The 27,055-nt window shown below is 42.0% G+C and overlaps 1 protein-coding gene across 4 annotated transcripts in view; it reads left to right on the top strand.

Annotated features, from left to right (window-relative positions):
* PCDH1 (protocadherin 1) overlaps positions 1–27,055 on the top strand; it is a 226,442-nt gene that overhangs the window by 12,572 nt on the left and 186,815 nt on the right. For all 4 annotated transcript variants that reach the window (XM_042463007.1, XM_042463008.1, XM_042463010.1 and 1 more), the window contains exons 2-3: positions 11,990–12,801; positions 20,328–22,520. In XM_042463007.1, the coding sequence (XP_042318941.1) occupies positions 12,007–12,801; positions 20,328–22,520 (2,988 nt within the window). In that variant the 5' untranslated portion in view covers positions 11,990–12,006. The remainder of the gene's footprint in view (positions 1–11,989; positions 12,802–20,327; positions 22,521–27,055) is intronic.

Below are 27,055 nucleotides of genomic sequence, written 5' to 3'. Positions count from 1 at the left end.
TTAGGCAGCAGTCCTTCCTCCTGCCTTGTCCCTCAATGACCATCATTAAAACTGAACTTGTCACCTCTTCGCCACACCCACAAAGTTTTGCATTTCTATGAGCATTTTCATGCATAGCCTGTTTATATAGGTCTCTGGACTTTCCATTCCACCCCAAGGATATGAGAAAGTAGACTCACATCTATGCAAGCTCATGCTACCAACTTCTCTTTGTAAGTCTCAAAGGTGCTACAAGATTGCTTTGCAACAAGTACCTAGATTGGTTAGGGCTAAAGGAACCAAAACATGTTCCAGGCCAGCAGCAGATGCAACAGTTGTCATGAGACTACTGGGCTGCACCATGGCCAGGCTGCTCTACGTAGAGGGATCTTACAGCACCTTTGAGATAAACTGAAAGAAAGAAATTGGCAGTATGGGTTTTCATAGACTTCAGTCTACTACTGAAGTCTATGAAAGCTCATGCTGCCAATTTCTTTATTTCAGTTAGTCTCAAAGGTGCTGCAAGAGCTCTCTACATATGGATTCTACAGACTAACACGGTTATATCTTTGCAGGCTACCCTAACCTGAAATCCATTCCCAATCTCTCCTTAAGTAGCAGGGCATGGATTCTACACTCCTGTAGGTTGGTTGCGTGAAAGAACAATGCTGTCTCCAATATATCTCATTCTCTGTCTCTCAGACACATGCACAGTGAAGAATGTTTAAGCTCTGGGCCACTCAATTGCTCCCAGGGCTTGTGCTGGCTGCTGTTTGCTTTTGCTGGCATTACTTTGCTAGTTTTGACTTACACACAAGTGTCTTCTGTCTCTTCCTTCTCTTGTTCATTGGAGCATATTCAATACACTTTCCACTAGCATCAGTTGGGAGGGCAAGGCAAGGGCTTTCCATTAAGACCCTGCATCATTGCCTGGAACAAGTCCAAAAGAGGGCAACCCAAATGAGACAAACCCTAAGAGGTGATAAGATAGCCATCTTTAAATAGTTGAATGACTGTCAGGCAGAAGACAGATCAAGCTTTTTTTCTGCTCCTCCAGAGGATGAGGCCAAATCAGTAGACAGAAATTAAAGGAAAGGAGATTGTCACTAAATTTTAGGAAGAATTTCCTAATGTAAGAGCTGTCCAGTGGACTGCTTTGAAAGGTGACGGACCTCCCTTTGTTGGAGGTTTTTAAACAGTGTGGGTGACCACCACTCAGTGTTGCTTTAGCTATGGCTCCTGGAACTAGTAGGAAATTAAATTAGATGAACCTCGAGGTCCTTCATTGTCTTGTAGAATCACAGAATTAGAAGGGACCCCAAGGTTCATCTTATTCAATTTTCTACTAGTCCAACTTTTGATCGGAATAGTGAGGCCTGTTACAGACTGCCAAAATAAAGCTGCTTCGGGTCTCTTTGGAGTTATGCTGTTTAAATGATGCATGGGTCCTAAGAGTCTGGAGGTTGGGCCAAAGCCACACTCCATTCCTAAGCACTGGAGTGCAGCTTTTGGTGCAGCTTCCGGATTCTTAGGATGCATGCATCATTTAAACAGCATAACTCCAAAGAGACCCGAAACAGCTTTATTTTGGCAGTCTGTAACAGGCCTGACTCTGTATTTTACACCATACCTTAGCTCCTACAAGGGCCAGAGGCTTGTTTATGCTTCTGAATGGAACACTTTCATTATGGTGAAAACAGGCAGCAGATTCTAACAACCCAGGTATGGATGTACTGTATGGAAAGGTTTGCTGACACTTTTAATGAACTCACCTTCCCTGCTGCCTCCAAAAACAAACAACATTCCAACCCTCACCACCCGCTTCCCCAGAATTTTCCATGGGAGGACCAAAAAGAATTGTGCTTTAAGCCACCAGCAAGGGATATCTATTAAAAGGCCCTTGCCCCTCAGACTATGATTCCGACCCATGCTTTAGACGTTGCTTTACTTGGTTTAGACAATTTTGATATGGAATGGTCTATAGTATATAAAGTTTTGAAAGAGAAATGGGGGATAATAGCAGACCTATAAAACATCTAAGTGATTTATATGCATGGGACAAAACGATGAAAGAAAGGGGATGGTAGAAGATATATACTGAGGTATTTGGACATAAGCACAAATAATAATAAGGTATTGGTTTGAGGAAAATAAGTAGAGATAGAAGAACAGATGAGTCAAGTTTAGAATATTTAAGGAAATTCAGAGAAGTATTGAAAAAACAGTACTAAAAGGAAGAATGTTAGAATGAATGGTAAACACTGGTTAAGGGTGATGGTAAAGTATGTTGAGTATGTAGAGAAGACGTATGGGAATGTTAGGGAAGAGTTTGAAAACAAGGATAAGGCGAAGAAGTAGAACTAGAAGGGAGAGAGGAAGGAAAAAACATAGGAGTTTATCAAATGGGAGGAATTTCTCTTAAATTCGAATGAAAAGAAAGTGGGGCCAGAACGCATTCACTTAAAGTCGCTAGTTTTGTGCAATTATGTAAATACGCATTGCATTCAAACTGGCTCCTCATTGCCTGAAAATTGCATGCCATTGCCTGAATTTGCGTGTGGCAGTTTATCATGCAATAACATGAAAGCACATGATTGTGTTCGGACTGACTTCCCATTGCCCGAATTTGTGTGTAGTGGGTTATCACGCAATAACGTGAAACCCCATGATTGCGTTCAGATTGCCATCGGATTAAACTTCCAATTCCCCTTGTCTGATAAACTCCATAGAAAGGTGAAATAATGAGTTTGGATAAGAAAGAGTGAAGGAAATAATAAGAAAGTGGTATAAGAGGAATGGAAGGAAGGGGATATGAAACTTGAAGATGAATGACGGAACACAAGTTGAGTTTACTGGAAGATTAATTAGTAAGTAATGTTAGAATAGAGTTATAGTAGTAGGAAATACTTATTGTATGTTTATTGAATACTTATGAAATGTTTAAAGAAACACTGATTATATTTGTGATGATGTGTGATTGATAATATTTTAAATGTTCTATAAAGAAATCAAAAAAGAAGTTGCCTTACTTGGAATTTCCATTTGTGAACAAGTGCTTTAAGAGGGTCCTGGTAGTGTCTGAAATGTTCATTTTCAGGCTACTGTTAATAAGCTAATTAAATCTTGGATGGAAAACCTCTTGAGCTAAGAGGGTATTTTCTAAGCGAATTCATTATTTTACATTTCTCTTCAATACTGTATCAGGAAATATGTGATTCTTGAAGGGACGATTTCATTTAGTAAAGATCATTCATTCAGATAGATTAATTACATTCCATCTCTCATTTTGCTACCACAGCTTCCTTTGTGAGGTAATATAAGGTTGGGACACACACGTTTTGCATTTCTCTTCCCGCACTCTCTGAGGATAACCCAACTAGGACTGTTGTGAAAGTAGAGAAATCTTGTAGCACCTTTGAGACTAACTAAAGAAAGAAGTTGACAGCATGAGCGTTCATAGACTTAAATGTACTTCCTCAGATGCATTTGGAGGATGCATTTGTTGTGAAAGTGTAATTGCTGGTCAAATTCTTCCAAGCAGAACTGAGGGAATCACAGCTTGCTAAGAGCAGAAGGTGCCTATTCAATTCATCATGTGCTTCCCACTGCCTGCCTGCCTGCCTCTTCATCCAAACAGAGGCTCACACTGGGAGCCAGGAACTGGGGTAGCAGGTGGCAGAGAGTTCCTAGAGAAATGGGACAAAAGAACTGGATCTCTCTGCTGTTTTCTTCAGTGAAGATGCTTGCAGACTCTGCACTGGCAGCAACTTCATTTTTCACAGAGTTGAAGCAAGGAGGAGGCCAGGTGTGAAGGACCAACCTCCAGCACCTGAATGATCTTTTCCCCCTCTTGGGGAAGGAGATGGGAGAGCATGAAGTTGGGGGAACTTGGACATTCCTATTTTCTTTCAAATGCTCAAAACTTGTTGTCCCAATCCCCCTCCACCAAGGGAGTGATAGTGAGCATTCACCTGGAAATATCAATGAACTTAATCTCTTTTAGGAATGAGTGCAAGTCTGCTCACCATTTGTTCATTGTTATAGTCTTTATGCAAGCAAGCAAGAAAGAAAGATGGAGTTGTGTCTGAATAAAGCTGGCCCCCCATATCCACAGATTCATCCATCCACAGCTTGAAAATATTCAAAAAATATATAAATTTCAAAAAGCAAAGCTTGATTTTGCCATTTTATATAAGGAACACCATTTTACTATATCATTGTATATAATGGGACTTGAGCATCCATGGATTTTGGTGTCCACATGTAATCCTGGAACCAAACCGCAGCGGCTACCAAGGGCCCACTGTATGTCTGTTTACATTTGTTACATTTAAGATATTTAGAGGAGGTCCCTTTTTTGTCTAAAATGTTCCAGCTAAGTCCCTGAGTGGATCCTACACATTGCAACATGGTTCTTAGATCTTGTTCACACTAGCCTGTTTGTTCCTAACTGTTGGGGGTCTCATACGAGGATTGGCAATTTTAACTTTTCTATAACAAGCATGGCAATCACTGCTTTGCAAATGGACTTGATGGGAGAAGAAGTATTTTGAACACTATTCTCTCAAAGCAACAGGAGGGACAGAGTGTATGAGCTGGGGGAGGCAGGGGAGGCGGGAAGTACAGTGCTCCCTCGGGTTACAAAATTAATTCGTTCCGCGGCCGCTTTCGTAACCCGAAAAGCCTTCGTAAGCCGAAATGCCATAGGCGCTAATGGGGAAAAGCCGCGTTTCGTGCGAAAAAGCGCCGAAAAGCACCAAAAATTTTTTTCGTAACCCGAAAAAACATTCGTAACCCGGAACAATTATTTCCTATGGGATTTTTTCGTATCCCAGAAATTTCGTAACCTGGGTATTTCGTATCCCGGGGTACCACTGTATAAACTATTGTTATAGGTATCCTTGTTCAACATGTACAATATGTGTAAATATGTAGCTGATGAACTTGGACATATAGGGACTGTTTATTTAGACATGTGCTAGCTTGCCTTGTAACCTATATTTTGTTGTTTTTAACTGCCATAAAGTCAACTCCAACTTACAGTGGTGGTATGAATGAGAAACTGTCAGATTTCCCCCTTTATCAACATTGCTGCTCAGATCTTGCAGACTCTGGGGCCATGACTTCAGAGGACTTCATCACACGGGGGGAAATCAGGGGATTCAAAAGGCATTATCCAGGGAAAGTCATGCGATCGTGGCTACGATTATCACAGAGATCACAATTAGAGAGGGCTTATTCTGGGAATAACCAGGGAATAATTTGTTGCTGGTTATTCCTGGAATAAATCCTCTCTAATCGTGACATCATGTGATAATCTTAACCGTGGTCATGCAACTTTTCCTGGATAATGCCTTTTTAATTCCTCGATTTCCCCCATGTGATAGAGTCCCTTGACTGAGTAATGTCTTCCTACTGTCTTCTACCATGCCACGCCTTACTTTTTTCCACTGACTCCTACCTTCCAACGAGTCCTATCTGGTGCTGATACAACAGTTTCAGTTTTAGTCATTTAGGCTTCTAGGGATTGTCCAGGCTCTAATACACATTTATTTGTCCGGAATATCTTCAGAACCCTTCTACAACACTACATTCAAATGTGTTGGCTTTCTTCCTATCAGCTTTATTCAACATCTAGCTTTCACACCCATACAATGAAATCAGAAAAACAACGGCATAGACAATCCTGACTTTGGTCTTGACTAGTTCCTTTATAGCTCTCTTCCAAGTCTGATTTTTTTGATTGCATTCTCCATGCTGATTAATTAATGAGCCAAGGTATAGAAAATCTGACTATTTCAATATCTTCATTATCTGTATTTTACACCATACCTGCATATCTTTAATGCTTGATATTCTTTCCTCCAATTTTCCCGACTCCTTCCTCCAGGTCTATTCCAGCTTTATGTGTGAAATGTTCATCATTCTTTGAATAGATAGAGTAATAAAATGCAGCCTTGCTTTACCCCCAGCTTTAAGGACTGGAGCATAGCTTTGGCGCAACTTCTGGCCTCTTAAGATGCATGTGTCATTTAAAGAGTGTACCTCCAAATAGACGCGAAGCAGCTTTATTTTGGCCTGTCTGTTTGGGCCCATATTTGTATTTATGCTCTGTCTGGAAACCTTTCTTGGTTGGTAATTGTTGGTGATGGTGGTGTTGTGTGCCTTCAAGTCACTTCCAAATTATGATGACCCTAAGGTGGACCTATCATGGAATTTTCTTGGCAAGATTCATTCAGAAAGGGTTTGCCATTCCCTTCCCTTGAGGCTGAGAGTATGTGACTTGCCTAAAGTCAGCCAGTGGGTTTGATGGCAGAGCTGAGAATCGAACCCTGATCTCCAGAGTCGTAGACCAACACTCAAACCACTATGCCATGCTGGCCGTCAAGGTACTCCAAAACTAACATTGGCCATAGGTGACACTTAAGCAATTAATTTGCTAACATATGAGCCTAACTATGGTGGGATAGAGACCGCCCCTTTCCCCGATGAATCAGGGCCTCAGCTGCCACAGCGGCAGCCCCAGAGGCCCCGATCCACCGCTTTTCCTGGCCTCGGGAAAACGGCAAAATGCCACTTCCCTGCGGCCTGGAAAGGAGTGTCCTTGGGGCTTCATGCCCCAAGGGCACCGCGACAGTGGCGGGAAAAGGGAGAAAGGGTCCGCTCGTCCCCTTTCTCTCTGCATCGGTGGTGCAGCCATTTAAAGGCCATGCCAGCAATATGCATGGTGGAAGGAGCTCCAAAACAGAGCTCCTTCTGGCGCCACTGAAAGCGCGCCACAAGTGCCCTCCAGCGGTGCCAGGACATCACATCCGTGCTGTGCCGTTTGGCTGCAGCGCGGCCATGACGGTGTAATGGCAACGCCCATGTAGAAAGGGTGCCGCCATTACAACATACTAGGGTTGCAGGGCATCTGGGAATGACGCCCCGAGGCAACCCTAGTACGTATCCAGGCCAGCGCTTTGTGCCGGTCTGGATACCACCTATATTATTTTAGTCTATATTATACTACGTTAGTATAGGTGATAAGAGAATAGCTGAGTAGCTGGATACTAAGGATTCCTGATTCATGCTAAAAGATGTGGTGTACAGTTCAAAACCAGACTTTAGAATAAAGAGTCCACAGTTGGTGTGCTGTGACAGGTGATCCATGGGTAAAGAGGATGAATCTCTATGGAGAATATAGTAGGCAGTGGAATTGTAAAGGTATACAACTTAGGGAGATTAACTGATCCTGGAAACAAGGGTTAGGCATTAGAAAAGAGAAGCAGAGTGTCTGGAAGGATAACAAAAACAAAAACAGGCTGAAATTCAGGTGAACTTGTAGCTGCATATCAAAGGGTTTGTCTACCCTGGATATCACAATCAAAAATAACACTGGGTGCCCAAACTCAACAGTAATAGGCAATAGCTAGTACATTTCTGTACCACTTATCAGTGCACTTAAGCACTCTCTAAGTGGTTGACAAAGTATAAGCTAATTGCCCCCAACAATCTGGGTACTCATTTTAGCGACCTCGGAAGGATGCAAGCCTGAGTCAAGCTTGGAGCCCTTTCGCTGGTATTGAACTCGCAACCTTATGGTTTATGAGTGAGTGGCTGCAGTACAGGCATTTAATCACTGCGCCACTGGGGCTCCTCAAATTCAAGGAAAATGTTGAGTCTTCAACTGGGTTTACAAAGGGGCAATGACTTTGGGCAGACTTTGGATGCATTTAAAACTTGGCTCTATAGAATTAAAGCAAATGGCTACTTGATTAAATTTAAACATTACAGCAACATGATTAAAATTGGGTAGAGGAGCTTAGAGCAAACTGAATCAAACCCAAGTGGTCATTTGACCAGTTGATCTGTATTGCAATGAGGCTGGACTAGCTTTTCCAACAGAGCTATAAAATGGCAAATTCAAAGGTGTCTTTCTTGAGGAGGGAGAAAAGCAGTTGTATTTAGTCAGGGTCCCCAAGATGTGTATATTGTAATAAGTAGTAAAAGTGGCAATGCCTCTTTCATTAAGTTGCAAGAAAGGATGCACAGGTAAATGAGGTTTTGTTAGACTCAAGGTAAATAGCATATTGTTCTTCCTGCTAGCAACCATGGGCCTCCTGCCAATGCAGCCTTTCACTGAACAAAATGCATATTAGACATTGTTAGGGTTGCCATAATTCTCTACTAAAAACCAGGACAAAATGTAGGACAAAATTTAGACCAAAATATAGGGCAATTGTAGGATAAAATTTAGACCAAAATGTAGGACATTTAATAAAAATGGAGGACCTTAAATGTCCTACACTTTGGGCTAAATTTTGTCCTACATTTTGTTCCGGTTTTAGTAGAGAATTATGGCAACCCTAGACATGTTGGACAAGGTGTTAGGGCGATGTTGTAAACACAAACACAGATTGAAACTACATTTATACAAGCCATTATGACTGAGCTTTTCAGTTTTCACTGTTCCCACCCATGTTTCTGACAATATGTGCTTAGTTCTCAGACATAGCTGTGTTGGCCTGGAATATCAGTATGCAAGGTATCTTGCTGCACCTTTGAGACTAACTGAGCAGAAGAAGTTGTAACATAAGCTTTAGTAGACTTGGCTGCATCTGTGGAAGCAGCCTCACAAGTCTATAAAAGCTTATGCAACAACTTCTTTCACTAAGTTAATATCAAAGGTGCTACAAGATCCTTGCATCCTTTAATGAGTAAGAAGGTCAAAGGAAGTGTTAAGAAGGTACATGTATGTGAGAAAATGTATAAGAGTAATAAAGGAAGATCTACGAGATCGGTAGGAAAAGGAACAAGAATGAGTTTTGAGGGATGATGGGAGCATAAATGAGATGGTATTAGATGAGAAAAGTGGTGAGATTAAGAAAAGAATTTATAAAAGGAAAGTTTAAGAAGGGCGGGTTACAGACGGGCAAAAAGGGGTGTGTTCATGACGTCATGAAGGTAGAGCCTTCAGACGGCCCTTACCTGAATGCCGCCATGAACATGCCGCCCGCACGCCCCAAGCGGGAAGAAGTGGCATTAAAATGAATAATTGAATAATGATGATTACATGTAAAAAAGAAACTTTCATCCTTTCTTCAAGATTTTGGTGCCCTTGATCCCCACTGCTACCAAATTTGCAGCTGTATTACCGAATTCTGGTGTTGCAGTGGTAGCAAATAAAGGTTGCATGTTACCTTTAAAACAAGCCATGTAGGTAGTTACGTTTTAAAAATTCACTCCAAGAGTAAATTGGGAGCCAGAAAAATGACCTACAGACTATGTCCTACAGACTGAACTTTGGATGCACTTGATCTTTCTTCTCTCTCTCTCCCTCCCTCCCGCTCTTTTTTTTTAAACCTGAAGATCCACTAACCAAAATGAGATGCAAAAGTCATATACTTACAACTGAAAAACACGAGGCCTCTGAATATGTTTGGGGTACATTCAACTTGATTTCCAGTTTTAGAACTGAACTGAACTCATATATTTTCTTCATATTGTTCTTGTTTGCCTTCATGTCATTTCCAGTTTATGGCAATCCTAAGGCTTAGGGTTGAGTGCAAGTGACTCACTCAGTGGGTTTCCTTAGTTGAGTGGGCAACTGAACCCTCATCTCCAGAGTTGTAGTTCAATGCTCATATCACTACACCATGCTGGCTCTGTTTTCTTCATATTACCGATTTTTCTTCATTTCAGGAGCCTAATTTAGCTGGGAAAATGTTATTGTTCAAAAAAAAAAATTAGAAGCTGGAGACTTATTAATCTACTGGAAATCACCCAGATTACTAGTAGATTCCAGTCTACCTGTGGACCACACAGAATTGAGCAGCAGATTTTGTCAGAGGGGTATTAGTGCTGTGCCCATTACAGTCACCCCACTGTATGTATCTGCTGTCACCAGTTTAGGGATCTTTCAAGTTACATCTGCAATGATAAACCCAGACATAATGGCCTCTTTTGTATCTACTTTTCCTGTAGTGGGGATGTGCCGCTTATTTTACAGTTCCAGCATATGGAAAACTGGCATAGTAGAAAGAGCACCAAGTAAAGGAGGAACTAGGAAAGAACTGCAATAATAATTTCAATCCACCACAACCAACCACGTGGGTACAGAGTCATAAGAACAGCTCTGATCAGTGATCTCGGCTCATGAAATATACCATAGACATACCTGTCATAAACAGCCAGAAATCCTTCCAGCTAGTTTAACAAATACTGCTATGTTTTGTTTGCTTAGAAGTCCAAAAATTTTAGCTGGTAATAAGCTAGTTTTGTGATTACCAGAATCAAGCATCCCTGCAATAGGATGGGCATATGCCTCACCTTGCACCTCTAAAAACAGCACAAGAAGATGAACAGGCCCATCTCCTGCCATCTCACCTCTCCATCTCCAGTCCTGAGTGGAGGAAGAAGCTTTGAGGCCCATATATCACACAAGCAAGTTCTTCCTTTCTGTGTGTCTCAGAGGGGAACATCAGTCTGCTTTGCCTTTACACTTGCTGAGTACTCAGTGTACCCAGGAAACACACAAGGAAATTAACTGGGTTTCCAACCCACCAGCTCTGAGTTGATGTGGGGGGGGGGGCTGCTTTGTCCTCGCAGTTGCTGGCTGTTTCCAACAAGCTCAAGAGCCACAGTAAATCCCAGGCTTCCTCTGAATCTGCCAGCAGCAGATGATGTGTGCTAAGCACATTCAGTGCTCTAAAGCAGTAGTTTCCAACATTGGGTTCCTAAATTTTGTGGGACTGCTACTAATTGCAGAATCTCTTACCATTTGGCATGCTTGCAGGGGCTTCTGGCAGTGGAAGTTCGACAACACCTGAGGACTCCAGGTGTTGAAAAGGGGGGATTGTGCACCCATTGATAATGCCCTATGAAAGGCAATGCCAGGATTTGCCACAGGCTGCATTAAAGGTAATACAGTGCACCCGCGCCATACGCGGCCTTGAGCATACGCGCTGAAGCCGCGCCGCACGCGCAGGGCAGAAGGGGCAGCGCATCCCATTCAATTGAATGGGCACTTGTGCCCCGCACGCACCCGCACCGTTGCGCCGCCGCACACGAGCCCCATTGTTTCCAATGGGGCTCGAGCATAGGCGGAATTCACCTTACACGGAGGGATCCGGAACGGATCCCCCACGTAAGGCGAGGATGCACTGTATATGCAATTGTGAAAGACCATAGTTTGGTACAAATAGCCGACCCTGTGTCTAGCCATCATCTTATCTGATTCTCTGTGAATGTTTTGTTCGCAAATCCTTGTGATATCTCCCTTTAGAAATGACAAAAGTTTGATTCCACTGCTCACGAGACCTAAATGTTGGCTGATAGAATAAAGCTGTCTTGAAGAGAATGGAAAACTAGAGGGTACTTAGAATATTAGATTGTGTTGGCATCAGTTAGAGTGCTGTGCCTCCCCCTAAACAATTTACCTATTCTGTAATATTGGAGGTTATACATGTATGCGTGTTTGTGCACGCAAGGTGTGCTTGTAGTGTCAATATACTTATCTGGTAATTTTGTTAGGCATTACCTGCAGGAACACATGAATCCTTTTGTGAAGCAAAGTTTACACCATATATTTGTATTTGGCATCGTCATGGTTTCATGTATCTCTCTCTCTCTCTTTCTCTCTGGGGTGAGGCTACTTACTCAGGTAAAGTACACTGGGGCCACTCCTCTCTTTCTGCATTTATGTCAGGGATTGCAGCTCTTCCTGCGGTGACTAAAGTGTGGAGTAATATTGGGTGCGGCTTCCTCCTGTGACAGACAGGTGTGGCCAGTCTAGTATCAGGGCCGGGACAATTTACTGAGGCACCTTGAAGACTGGGAATATTTCACTTGGTCCCAGCAGGCAGGTAGGAACATACAAGTGTTCACCTGCTTCACAGAGAAGTTATGTATATAGCCCTCAGCAGCTGACATGCTGCCTCACGTGAAGATTAGGTGAAGATATCTTGGTTTGGGAATGAAGGCACATTTCCCTAATGCCCTGCTCTCTCTGCTTTTTCTTCCCTTCCAGCTCTGCCACACTTCAGAATGCAGCAACTGGTTTCCTGCCTGAGCTTGTGGCTCTTCCTCCAGCTTCCCTGCCTGAGCTCTGGGACACGTGTCGTCTACAAAGTACAGGAGGAGCAGCCACCCAACACACTCATTGGAAGCCTGGCAGCAGACTATGGCTTCCCAGATGTGGGGCACTTGTATAAGCTGGAGGTGGGTGCTCCTTACCTGCGTGTGGATGGCAAGACTGGTGACATCTACACCACAGAGACCTCCATAGACCGGGAGAGCCTGCGCGAGTGCCAGCAGCTGTTTCCAGGGGACCCTTGTTTTCTTGAGTTTGAGGTTTCTATTACAGACCTGATGAACAATAGTCCACGCCTGCTGGAAGGGCAGATAGAGGTGCTGGACATCAATGATAATACACCCAACTTTGCCTCTCCTGTCATCACACTAGCCATTCCTGAAAACACCAATATTGGTGCACTCTTCCCCATTCCGTTGGCCATGGACCGTGATGCTGGTGCAAATGGTGTTGCTTCATATGAGCTCATGCCTGGTGCAGATGCCCAGAAACTGTTTGGCTTGCAGGTGGCTGAGGACCAAGATGAGAAACAGCCACAGCTGATTGTCATGGGAAATCTGGACCGAGAGCAGTCAGAGTCCTATGACTTAACCATCAAAGTACAAGATGGGGGTAGTCCTCCACGAGCAAGCAGTGCGCTTCTTCGCATCACCATCCTGGACATGAATGACAATGCACCCAAATTTGAGAAGCCTTTATATGAGGCTGAACTCTCAGAGAATAGTCCAATTGGTCACTCCGTGCTGCAGGTGAGCCCCTCCTTCAATATGTCGTTCAGAGCTTGTTAAGTTACTTTAAATGTAATAGACTTCCAAGAGACACACACTCCCATCACAGGTTACTTAGGCCTGAGATAGATGTGCGGGAAGCGGTGTTCCAGCACCAGTTCTAGGGTTCGGGAACGCACGCCAACCACACGCTCTCGAACCCTAGCAAGTGACAGTGACACCATGATGGCGGCCTTCGATCCACATGGGGGCCGCCATTATGATGTAAGTGACACAGCGTATGTCACGTACATCACCAATGCACCACAGTGCGCCAATGGCTCACTCGTGATGTCCACCACATGGACTTTAAAGAACCCGTTTTTTCCGGGTTCTTTTCGGTTTGGAAAAACACCGCACGGTTTGGCTGCTGCAGCATCCCTCAAGAGCAAAAATGGGTGGCTCCAGCCCACCCTTTTGGGGTAGTCTGTCGAGCCCCTTAGTTACAAGTTTTAAAAGTAACATTTAATTTTCCCATGCTTTAAGAATACTACAGTTCATCACCATCATTCAATAAGGCCATATTCCCATAGTTAGAAAAGTAACTGAAAATTCAAGTTACAGTTAAGTATAAGGAGTTAACTTTAATTGTTATGTTACATCTTTAATTGTATGTTATAACTTTTATTGTTCCTTAGTTACTGGAAAGAGATACTCATTTCAAGTGACTACAATGGGTCCTTGTTATCCGCTGGGGTTTGGTTCCAGGATCCCTTGTGGAAAACAAAATCCGTGGATGCTCAAGTTCTGTTAAAGACAATGGCATAGTGAAATGCTGTCCCTTATATAAAATGGAAAATGAAAGTTTGCTAATTGGAATTCATACTTTTTTGGGATATTTTCAATCCGTGGATAAAAATCCGTGGATAAGGAGAGCTGACTGTATAAAACCTATCATTTTGGCAAGACAGTGAGGAGACACAGGGGTCTTAGTAAGCAATTTCCTCAAGAAAGCTGCAGTTGACAATTTTAAGCATTTATATAGTTGAGGAATACAGACTGTCTTGAACATGTAGAAGAATCATATAGGTGCAGCCTTTCTGTAAATGTACCATTTTAGAATAAGAGTAAAAGATCTGATGCTTACTTTATCATTCCTCAAAATCCCTTCATGAGGGAATCCTGCACAGAAAGGAGATGGCTGTTAGCAATCACACTAGATGAATCCTGCTCAGAAATGGTATTTTAAAAGTAGAAAAAACCTGCAAATGCAGAATGTTTTTCATATGCATTTGCACCAAACGGCAATAACACAAAAATAAAGCAAACAAAAAGTCAACAAAAATGACACCTTTTTACTTTCGGGTTCCCATAAGTAAAAAGGTATTGTTTTTGTCGACTTTCCATATGCTTTATTTTCGCGTTATTGCTGTTTGGAAGAAATGACGTGTGAAAACCATCTGTGATTTTTTTTTCCCTACTTTTAAATCTCATTTCTGAGCGAGATTCGTCTAGTGTGATCAGATCCATAGTAACATGAGTGAGAATGAGGATATGTAAATATTGCCTGAGGTTGAAAGATATTGATACAGTTTGGGTTAGGAATTCTCCTGGGTTGGTTTTGATTCTGTGATACAATCTGAGTTGTACCAAATGGCCATGGCAATGATTTACTACAATGCTTAGTAATATGACTTTTCCATTTCAAGATTCTTTACAGAAATCCTTATAGACTTGACATCACGTGCTGGTTCCTCTCTGGAACACCCATTCCAATGTTAATGCTTCTTTCTGTGTGATTCAATGTTTTGTCCCATTGCAGAGAGATATTTGGCCCTACTAATGGTAGGAGTATAACACCTACAATTTCTTACCATTTCTTGTGCTGGTTAGGCCTGTTGTGACTTGTGACATCTAGAGAGCCGCTTGTTCTGCTGTGTCTGCCCTATCCTAGCAAAAGTTTTCTGTTAGCCATTTATACCCATGGAGTGTGCATAGGGATGGAGATTAAGGATATCTGTTAATCTGCAGTAGTATCTGTTGATAACAAGAGTTTTGCTATCAATTTAAATATTAAGTTCTCACTCTTGTGAGGAGGTACATTTGAGGCTGATGACACAGCAACCCATGTCTACTGAAGGTGTGCATGGTGTCTTTCTTTACTGTTGCTTGAAGGAGAGTGGGAACAAAAATATATCTCCATCTTCAATGTGGGTGGTGTAAAAATAAAATCTGAAACTTACAATTTTAACAGATGGCAGTTAATTCCTAAGTCAAAAATGCATTGATTGCAGGGAGTTAAGATCTGGTGCAAGATTTTTCCGCCAACAGGACAATCTTGTTCTGATTGATTTCTAGATCTGATGACAGGCATCTGTCAGCAGGACTTCCCTGTTGGACAATATCTGCCAGTGGAAGAGCAAAAAAAGAAAAAGAAAGAGGGGGGGTCAGAATGATGAAGGAGTTGAATTACACCAGATCCAAACCAGTTCCAGTTCAAAGACTCAGCAAGAATGTACACAGGAAGTTCAGCCAGGGCAAAAGTAGTCTTTAGTAATTTCCTACTCCTGGGATTGATTGAGATTCAGTACAGCTTCAGCTTGTCCATCTTCGTCAGTTAGGATGGTGTGCTAAAGCATCTATCCATCCATCCTGTCTAGTAAAATGATAGTCAAGTGGAACAAATGAGCAGGAAAAAGCTGCTTTGAGAGGCAAATGATGGGCAACCCTTTTAAAAAGAAGATGATGGTGTTTTCTCTGAACAGATCATGTTTTGGGGTAATGAGACCCCAGTGGACAGTTTGGCTAGCAGTCTGTCACCTATTTGCTGTTTCCTCCCACAGTGCTCTCTTCCAGGTTGAGGATCAGGATTCGGATGATACTTAAATCCCATCTGACTTCATCAGAGGGAAGAGGTAGCTAACAAGAGTCCATTCTGTAAGCTTGGATAAGACCAATTGCCATTTGTTTTTTTTTTCACCACAGTCCCAGGCAATGCCCTGCTGTTTAATTCTATTTCCTTTTTCCTTTACATTAAATTGTAAATTATTATTTTAAATCAGAACCTTTCCCCCCTGAAGCCACATTTCCGTTGTGGTAAAGTCAGGCGCTACATGCAGGTGACGGTGGGGCCAAAGTGACACCATATTCCCCCCCCCCTTTCTCTTTCTCGTGATTAGGGGTAGGCAACTGTGGTAGGCGCCCTGGTGGCGCAGTGCTCCCCAAGATTTACTCAGCTTTTCATCCTTTTGTAGATCAGTAAAATGAGTACCCAGCTTGTTGGGGGCAATTGGCTTACATGTTGTAAACAGCTTAGAGAATGCTGAATTCACTGATAAACAGTGTAGAAATGTACATGTTATTGTTGTTGTTATTGCTATTGTGTGAGGGCTGAAGGATGAGTGACCCAGAAGCAACCAGAAGTTCTAGCTTTATTTCTGGCTGTATTTCAGCCATTTTTCCAATTTGGGAAGGGCCATATTTCTGTGTATTTTTTGCAAAATCTTGGATGATTTGGAAATAATTTTTCACCTTGATGTTTACAGAGGTGTATTAGGGATTCATGGCTTTTGGGGATGTCCTAGGAATTTAGGGGGGATGCTGGCTTTGACGGCAGGCTTTGTGTTCCCCACTCATATTTTAAATTATCAGTCCTACTTTTTTGTTGTTACAATTGTTGGGGGAATAGTGGTAAAGAACATCACCACCCACATTCTTTCTTATCTACATCAACACACCCAGTCCAAACACGTTCACCATTTCTATTCACACACATCTACCCACATACTTCCTCCATTTCCTGAGTGGAATTCTCAATGCAAAGTGGATGAATTTTCAGTAGGATATCAGACAGAAGCCTGTTAGTATCACTGAGAGTCCCTCTTCTTTAGTATACAAAAAGTCTCATCCTCTAGTTTCCACTTTCATAGATGTTCACAATTGGCTCAGATCCCCTACAACTCAGAAAAATCTCCAATAGGCCAGGATTTTTTAAAAATCCTGATCCTTATTAAACATATTATTTTAGACCTCTCCATTTGACTGTAGCAGATCAGATTGCTGGTAAAGCTGGCTCGTGGATTTCTGTAACTGATTCTTCAAAGATGTAGCCTTGGGGCAAACAACTGGAGGGATATCATACCCAGGCATTGCTGAGTTGCCCCATATACTACCAACATAAAAGCTACACATTCACTCTCTCTTCTAACCTTTGCTGTTACATTTGATGTCAAAGCCACCTTTGTGCCCAAATGGATGAAGCAAGAAAATAACTCAAATCCTCATGCTCAGAGCCACTTTACTGGCTGATATAAAGCAAACACTGAGAGATGAGTATCTGTTCCTTCTATTGCTCTTGCAGTGCATTTCAACAGCAAGGGAGAATGGGTGCTAATCTCATTCATCTCATTTTCTCACTCCAGCATCACTCAGTCTAAAAAACTGAGCAATGCATTCAGTGGTTTACAAATGCAGCATCAACAACCAGACCATTTCTCTGCTGGTAGTTTGCAGCATAGTCCCACTTCCTTCCTATTGCTAGGGCTGAGGAACATGCTCAGCTGGGTTTTCACAGTGGTTTTCTTGGCAAATTCCTGGCATACCAGAGTGGGAGAGGTAGCCTCTCAGCTCAACCAGTCAAACCAGTTGCACCAGAAAATCATGGAAAGAGAAATGCTTCCTCCCGGACTCAGGCATCACCTGGGCTTGGAGCCAAGAGTGGGAAGAACTTAGATGAGTCTGGCTGGTTTCTAGATATACATGTTTTCTGGGAGATAGCTGTATATGCAACCAATGCATTGTATGAGATGATCTTTGGTGACAGCAGATAAGGATTGTATGTGTTACTTTGGACTAACAGAGAGTTTGAATGGTGACTTATAGAAATTAATATAGTGGGCCCTTCCCTTATGTGGGGGATCCATTCCGGACCCACGCACCCCCGCATAAGGGGAATTCCGCATACATTTGAGCCCCATTAAAAATAATGGGGCTTGTGCTGTGGCGCAGTGTGGTGCACATGCCATTACCCCTTCTGGGTTGTACCAAGGCTTCTTCTGGCATGGCTTTCAGCGTGTGCTGAAAGCCATATATATCACACCCACATATGACGCAGGCGCACTGTGCCAACATTTCTGACCATAATGCTAATGAATTTTATTTTATATATTAATGGCAAAGTGACAGAGACAATACTGTTGAACTTCAAAAGTGATAGAGGTTCTAGTGTGAGGAAAATGGTGAAAAGACTCAGCTAGGATTCATACCAGAAGTGAGAAAAGGAAGTACATGGTTCAGTAGGTCACTGGCATGGCTACTGAGCAGTGTGTAGGAACCTATTGCAGATTTATAAAAGGCTTTGTTCAGAAACTGGAAGTCTTGCCCAAATGAAGTGAACTTACAAGAACATAAACTAATACAGTGGAAATACAGCCAGAAAATTAGGGATGCAAACAAGGAGTTGAATCAGGACAATACATGAGAAGCAGGAAACAAGCCAGAAAGACAGTTGTATCGCTGGATAACATAATAAAATTAAACAAGCTCTGAAGGAGAGTAAGAGAGATTGCAGAGAAGCTAGATGAATTCAAAGAATCTGTCTTCACTGCTAAAGATACAGGAGAAATATCCAGGTATAAACTGATGTTTCTAGGAAGGGAGAGTGAGGAACTTAGGAACATAGTAGTGACCAGAAGAAAAGTTCAAGATCTCATTAACGAATCTTAAGTTACTCATCTTTTGATTAAAATAATGTCCCTAAAATCAGCCTCCCATGGGCACCTGACTGGCCATTATATTCACAGTGTTGGACTAGATAGGCCTTCAGTTGATCTCACATGGCTCTACTTATATTATATTATATTATATTTGTATCCACCTGTTTTTTAATGAGGTAATCTTCAGAACAGTACAAAAGGACAACCAAAGGATCAAGGTTGAAGTATCTTCCCTAATGAGGAAAACTTAAAGTACTTGGGGCTTGTTCTTCTAGAGAAAAGATATGGGAGGAGTCATGATATAAAGATTTATAAAACTTTGTATGATATTAAATAATAATAATAAAAGCTTTATTTATATACCGCCCTTCGAAACATCAGGGCAGTGAACAACAATAAATATAACAATACAATACAGCGTAATAAAAACAATACAATTAGAACAATAAAAACACTTATACCAGATCACCAACTGCTAACAGAGGGTGGGGGGGGAGGGCATTCAGGGAGAAAAATCAGGGGTAGGCCTGCTCGAAAAAGAAAAATATTGATGAAATGTAGAGACAAATATTCTTTTATTTGTCTCCTATAACACTTTTGTCTACTTTAACTCATGGTCACCCATGAGTAGAGTAAAGACAAACAGAAGGATGTAAAGGGATATCACAGGATATGAATTGCCATTGCTGCCCATGTCTCTGAAAGGAGGTTAACTAAATTAATGGAAAATAGTTTTACTGGCCATTGGTTAACTTCATATTCAGAGGGGATGCATGCAGAGTTTCCCAGGAGCATCTGACTGGCCACTGGTGGAAACAAGAAGCCAGAGTAGATGGTGCTTTCATCTGATCTAGCAGAGATTTAATTTCCTTGGAGTGAAGAGGAAATTTGAATTTGGGTCTCCCCAGTGCAAGCCTAGCAACATGTACAAGATGAATTTTTAAATGCCTTTTGCATCAGGGTCAGGCAAACTTGTAAGAGTTTCTGTGTTTTTTAATTAGGATTAAGGTGTACCAGCTTGAATTTGATGGGAAATACTGACTCGTGCTTAAATGTAAAGAAAAAGAGCCCTCTGGGCACGTCCTCAGCCCAGGCATTTGCATTCACTACCAGAACTGAATTTATAATCCTTTCGTACAAAATCCCGCTGCTAGTATTCTTCCTCACTTTCTTTAAACTAGAAAGTTAAATTCAACTTCATTTACAATTATTGTTCTTACTGTTAGGCAACTGACAAGCAGAAGCCTTTTCAATCTACTGCAAATTAGTAGATTTTGATATATCTTGGGTCCATTGCTTTTTTAGATAATAATGGTACAGGAGATGACTTAAATACCATGAAGGTACCATATTCTGTCTAATCTTGGAAGGTACAAAGGGTTAACTGGTTAGTACTTGAATGGGAGACTACCAATGAATACTAAGTGCAGTAGGCTGTATTGCAGAGGAAAGAACTGTCAAAAGCACCTGTAAGTATTCCTTGCTTTAAAAAATCCCATGAAATTCATGGGGCCACCATAAATTGACAGGTGACTTGAAGGCACATACACAGTGTTGCAAGAGGATCTGTGTAACCTGGTGGTGGTCCATGAGTAGAAAAAAGTGTAATACTCTAGAGCTTAATTGGGATGATCCATGTCATTATGGTTTGCATTTTCACTTGAGAGAAGCAGCTACATTAAAATGGTACTTACAGAATTGGTATAATATAGAATATTATATTTCTGAGAGAGCTGAAATGCCTGCCATGCTCTTAAATGCAAAGTATAGTCTGTTGCATGTACTTGAGGCTGGCAAGATAATTTTTTTCCATGCAAAATGTATTCATCTGTTCATCTTCTGTTTGCGTTGCAGGTGAAGGCCAATGATTCCGACCAGGGTGCCAATGCTGAGATTGACTATTCCTTCCATCAAGCTTCAGATGTAGTTCGCCGGCTGCTGCGTCTGGACAGAGCCACTGGACTCATCACTGTACAGGGTCCTGTTGATCGTGAAGACATCAATGTGCTCAAGTTCTCAGTGATGGCTAAGGATAAGGGGGCCAATCCCAAAACTGCCCGTGCACAGGTGGTTATCACCATCAGGGATATGAATGACAATGCCCCATCCATTGAAATCCGTGGAATTGGATTGGTCACCCACCAGGATGGCATGGCCAATATTTCAGAAGATGTTGCAGTTGAGACACCTGTTGCTCTGGTACAAGTGTCTGATCGGGACGAGGGTGAAAATGCTGTTGTGACCTGTGTGGTGGCTGGTGATGTACCTTTTCAGTTGCGACAAGCCAGTGACACTGGCAGTGACAGCAAAAAGAAGTACTTTCTGCAGACTACAACACCACTAGACTATGAAGCAGTGAAAGAATATGTTATTGAGATTGTGGCTGTAGATTCTGGCAATCCACCATTGTCCAGCACCAACTCTCTCAAGGTACAGGTGGTAGATGTTAATGACAATGATCCAGTCTTCAGCCAGAGTGCAACAGAAGTGACCTTTCCTGAAAATAATTCTCCAGATGACCTGGTGATGGAAGTGAGTGCTACTGATGCAGACAGTGGGTCCAATGCTAAGCTGGTATACTCCTTAGTGGCAGAACCTTCATCCAAAGGCATCTTCTCCATTGATCCAGAGTCTGGTGAAATCAGAGTGAAAACTGTGTTGGACCGAGAGCAACGAGAGCGCTATGAATTCTTGGTTGTTGCAGCAGACAAAGGTAGCCCTAGCCGCAAGGGAACTGCTTCAGTTGCCATCAATGTCATGGACCGCAATGACAATGATCCAAAGTTCATGCTAAGTGGCTACAATTTCTCTGTTATGGAAAACATGCCACCCTTGAGTCCAGTGGGTATGGTGACAGTAATTGATGCAGACAAAGGGGAGAATGCCTTCATTCAGCTCTCAGTGGAGCAGGACAATGGTGACTTTGTCATCCAGAATGGTACTGGCACAATCCTCTCCAGCATCTCTTTTGATCGTGAACGGCAGAGTACGTATACCTTCCGACTTAAAGCTGTAGATGGGGGTGATCCTCCCAGATCCGCTTATGTGGGGGTAACAATCAATGTGTTAGATGAGAATGACAATGCTCCAGTAATCATCTCTCCATCCAATGCCTCCTACAAGCATATTCTTCCTCACACTAGTCCTGGTCAGCAGGTCATGAGCGTAGGAGCTGAAGACATTGACTCCGGGATCAATGCTGACCTGCAGTACAGCATCACAGGTGGAAATCCTTTTGAGCTTTTCAAGATTTCACCTCAGAGCGGAAACATCACACTGGAAAAGGAGATCCTCCGCAAGCACCATGGTCTTCACCGCCTGGTAGTTCGTGTAAATGATAAGGGCAAGCCGTCTCGTCATGGCACAGCTTTAGTTCATTTCTATGTCAATGAGACACTGGCTAACCGCACCCTTTTAGAGACCCTGGTGGGGCACAGTTTGGACACACCCATTGACATTGACATTGCTGGTGACCCTGAGTATGAGCGCAGCAAGCAACGCAGCAACATCCTTTTTGGTGTCATTGCAGGCATAGTAGCTGTCACTCTGGTTATTGTGCTTGTAGTACTAGTGCGCTATTGCCGTCAGAAAGAGGCTAAGAGTGGTTACCAAGCTGGTAAGAAGGAAACCAAAGACCTATATGCTCCCAAGCAAGGTAATAAGGGAAACAAAGCCAAGAGTAAGGTGAAAAAGAGCAAATCCCCTAAGCCACCCAAACCAGCTGAGGATGAAGAAGAGACTGGTCTGCAGAAATCTCTTAAATTCAATCTTATGAGTGATTCAGTCAGTGACAGCCCTCGCATCCACCTGCCCCTTAACTACCCACCTGGGAGCCCTGACCTGGGCCGTCACTACCGTTCCAACTCTCCTCTGCCTTCTATTCAACTCCAGCCCCAGTCGCCATCTGCTTCCAAGAAACATCAGGTAGTACAGGACCTGCCAGCTACCAACACATTTGTGGGCACTGGAGACAGCAATTCTACGGGCTCAGAGCAGTATTCAGACTACAGCTATCGCACCAACCCTCAGAAATACACCAATAAACAGGTAGGAGAGTTCGTGCTGCACCCTCCCACCACCCCCTCACGCCATACCCGGGCCATATGGACAGAGGTGTGGGAGTGAATTGGACTCAGCTCACTCTGCATGAATGGACCTTGACCCCTTGGCATAATGTGGGCTGGAGCCTGCAGATGTCTTGGTGCAAGTTGTACACCCAGGACTGCTCAGAAAAGAAGCAGCCTGCGAGGCCAGCACAGTGGGGGAATAACTATGTTTGGGTGGGAAAGAGACTGGCCACAAGGAATCAGAGCAGGCTGGTAGAAACTGGGAAGATAAATCATGGTGTGTGAGAGGGACCCATTGGTTCCACTGAAGGGTCAGGCTGCTCAAAAGCCTTTGTATTCTGCTGAAAGATGCATTTAATTGAACCACTTGAATGTGGTGCCCATTGTAATAAAAAATGGCTGAGACTCCAGCCACATTCACGATGAAATATCTGATAAGGAGGTAAGATTTCTTTGAGTTCTGCTGCAGGAGCCTAATGCTGCTAGAGACACGGTGCATTTGAGGAGATAGGATTAGAAACATCTTTAGTTGTGGGCCTTGTGGTGTGGCTATAAGCTTTCTTCATGTGGAGAGCATCTGACTCTGCAGCTGAGGTGTGTGGGGATGCTCTGCCATTGTGAAGGTGCCTCTGCTTTTAGGGCTATTTCTGCATGGAAAGGGATAACATCTGTGAAGGGTTTGTGAAGGGTTTCACCTTTGACTGCATGCAGGATGGGAGATACTGCTGCTGGGGTGCAGGATTGCATCTCTTTGGGGGGCTGTATTTGAAGCAAGGGGTGTTAACCTGCTAAAAGAAAGTTTCTGGATGGTGGTGCAGAGAAGCAACATCTCTAGCTTGCAAGCTCAGTAGTACACTGGGAATGTTTGCAGGTGGTGGGGCTTCCCTAGGCTTTCTGCCCTTGTCTTTGAGTGCTTCAAGCTGATATGCTGTGGAGGTTGTCAGGATTAGATAAGTGAAGGCCTGGGGAAATGTGTTTTGCCTGTTTTATTTTTTGTTTTTTATTTGGAAATAATGAAAAAATGGATTATGGAATATTTTCTTTTGGAATGATGAATAAAATATTTATGACAAGGTGTTCATATATTTACTCCTTCCAAATTATTTCTAAAGATTATATAGAAAGCTGTCTTCTGTGTAGGACTATATACAACATCTCATGTCATTGTGATTCCTGGTCTTGGTTGCCTTTTCTCAGTTCATTTTACGGGAATGTTTTATGTCTACAAGGAGACGAAACAAAATATTTTTTCTTTGTTTTACTAATGCCCATGGTGTCTTCTATTTTTTCTACTTTTTCTTTAGTTGGAGGAGGCCTGATCCTCATAAACTGGCAAAAGCAAAGAGGTTTCTTATAATTCAGATGCTCCTTACAGTTCAGGGCCTTGCAGCTCCATTTGTAACAATAAAAATTTTAAAAGTCAATTCAATTTGTAGTTATTTTCTGAATAAGCTATCCCTTTAAAATATTAAATTTGGCTTACACCTAAGCCAAGTTATACTATGCATTTTATTTTCCTAAAGTTATGAAATGACTTCCAAGTTATTAAAGGTGCTTTTTTTTAAATGTCCATTAAAAATTCCATTTTTTTTTCTATGAAGAAAAGAGAAAAAGGTTATTTTCCATGGCTTCAGAATTCCATGAAAGCTTATTATCTCTAATCAGTTCAGCAATAGACTTCAGAGTTCAGCAATAGGCACCAAGTATTCAGGAGGAAATGCTGGTCTCCCTTATGTTGTAAGATTTGTTGTCCTATTGTGGTTTGTGTGCTTTTATTTTCCTCCCAACCTGTTCAGATAAAGGTTTGCCTACTGGCAGACTACAATAAAGGTTTTAATTTTAAGCCAGTGTTCTGATGTGTGAGTGGCCCCATCCTATGTGACAGGGGAGGAAAAGCAAAGCAAGAAGGAGAGAGGACAAGAAGGAGAGTTGTTGAAGAGTTTATTCCCAGAAAGTCCCCCCCCCCCCACCGACACACACAGATGCTCCTTTGTTTATTTTATTTGATTGAAATTAGCTTATTGAAAAATTAGGGATAATATATATAAAAAGAAAATTTTCACTAAAACAAAGACACAATTTGTTTCATCTTTCAACATGTGAAAAGCATGAAACATTACAAAGTGGAGCTATTATACTACACCAGATTACCTGATATTTTCTACTACTGTATTTTGGAAACAATCAATTTGTAATTTAGAGTCATTTAGAGATGTTTACATGGCTCTTCAATTACCTGAAGATTTGTTCATATCATAACAGTGACTTCACATATGATCATAGCCAACTATAGTAAGCTTTATAGTCAGAATTATTTGAGGCATGCAGCTTTTTTGGCAAGAAGAAATCTTGTAATCAGGATTATTTATCAAAGTAACATTTTTATTTAAAGAATATTCCCTGCCCCAGGTTCAGCATTACATCATCTCTGTTAGGTAAACTAGACTGACAGACAGTAAATAGCTTTAAGGTCACCCTGCAGACGTAACTGTGGCTATGTACAGATGCAAACCTGGCCCAAGGTCACCTTGAAAGCTTAATGGAGACTATGTAGGAATGCCAGCCAGGCTCAAGGTCACCCTAAAAGCTTAATGGAGGCTAGGCAGGGATGCCAACCTGGCTCAAGGTCACCAGCAAATTTAATGGAGGCTATGAAGGGATGCCAACCTGACTCAAGGTCACCCTGAAAGCTTAATGGAGGCCAGGCAGGGATGCCAACCTGGCTCATGGGCACCTTGCAAACTCATTGAGGCTATGCAGGGATGTCAACCTGGCTCAAGGTCACCCTGAAAGCTTAATGGAGGCAATGTAGGGATGCCAATCTGGCTCAAGGTCACCCTGAAAGCTTAATGGAGGCTATGTAGAGATGCCAACCTGGCTCACAGTCACCTTGCAGATTTAATGGAAGCTTTGCTGGAGTGTCAACATAACTCAAGGTCAGCTTGCAAGCTTAATGGAGGCTATGTAGTGATGCAAACCTAACTGAATGGCACTTTGCAAGCTTAATGGAGACTATGTAGGGATGTGAAGTATGGTATATTGGAATTTGGAAGTTCTAGTTCTCTAGTTCAGTCTTTAACAACCTAGTGCCCCACAGATATTCTGGATTACAACTCCCAGGATCCCTGACAATAAGGCATGTTTGTTGAAGCTGATGTGAATTAAAGTTTGAAGCATCTGGAGAGCACCAGGTTGGAAAGGCTGTTCTTGTTATTGAACCACACTGTATCACTGTAATCCTACATCATAACCAGTAACAGTGCATATAATCTATAAAGGTTAACTACTAGCAGAAAAGATTTGCTGTTCCAACACATCATATCACACAAGTGGTTCTACCCCTTCTGAGAATGTAAGCATTTTTATTCAGAGCTATATATAGATATTCTTAATGTATTTTCCTATATGCTGATATACAGAAGTTCATCATTTACAAAAATACTGTCAGTTTTTATCTGATGCCTTAATTTGGCTAAGCATATATAGGACTGAACCATATATGCTTACAGGGTATGACTTTTAACCAGTTACTGTCTAACTACCTCACAGAATGGATGTGATAATAAAATTGGACTGGTGAGAGCCAGATAGGCCAGTTTCAGTTCCCTGGAAAAAAGTCAGAAATGAAAATATTAATTCCTTTTGTACTGAGCCTAATATGAGTTTGTTAAATGGTTTGAAAGGCTATATGTATAAAAAGAACTTTATCTTGATAATAATGTTGCTAAGCAACAAGAATGTGTCTTATTCAGAACTGCAGTTTTCCAAAAGTTCTCATTAAAACTGTAATTCAGTAACCAATTACTTTGAAGTAAGCCACATTGCATTAAGTGGAACTTACTTTGGTGGAGATATGAATAGGATTGCTCTGTTGTAATTATTCTACTCAGGGGTGGGAATTATGCAGCCTTCCAGAGGCTGTTGGACTGCAAGTCCCAATAGCCTTGCATAGCCGATGGTGAGAAGTGCTGGGAACTGCAGTCCAACGCTATCTGATTAGCCACATAATTCCCACTATGCACCTAGCCATCAAGAAACATTGTCATTGCAGTTTTGTGCATGCCTATGTGAAAGTAAGCCTCAAGGAGATAAATGAAACTTATTTCCATTTAAGTATATTTTATTTATTTATTTACGGTATTTATACTCCGCCCTTCAGCCCTAAAGACTCTCAGAGCGGCTTACAATTATTACTTTTAATTAGATGGTTCCCTGCCCTCAGGTTTACAATCTAAAAAGGCATGACACAAAAGGAGAAGAGAATGGTGGTGGGGAAGGGAATCAGGTCCAGCATTCTTCTCTCCCTCTGAGGCCTGGATTAAGACTTTAGTATCAGAAAAAGCAAATAGCAGCATAAGTATGACCCCCATATCTACCATAGTGTTTTAACTTGGAATGTTTTAGATTTGTAAACTGCCTTGAGTCCCATTACTGGGAGGAAGGCAGTATATAAATAAACATAATAAACATAATAATAATAATAATAATAATAATAATAATAATAATAATAATAAT

Source organism: Sceloporus undulatus, chromosome 4 (genome assembly GCF_019175285.1).
Source record: "Sceloporus undulatus isolate JIND9_A2432 ecotype Alabama chromosome 4, SceUnd_v1.1, whole genome shotgun sequence".
Lineage (NCBI taxonomy): Eukaryota > Metazoa > Chordata > Lepidosauria > Squamata > Phrynosomatidae > Sceloporus > Sceloporus undulatus.
Note: the sequence above shows the minus strand (reverse complement) of the source record. Positions and strands in the feature narration are given on the sequence as shown.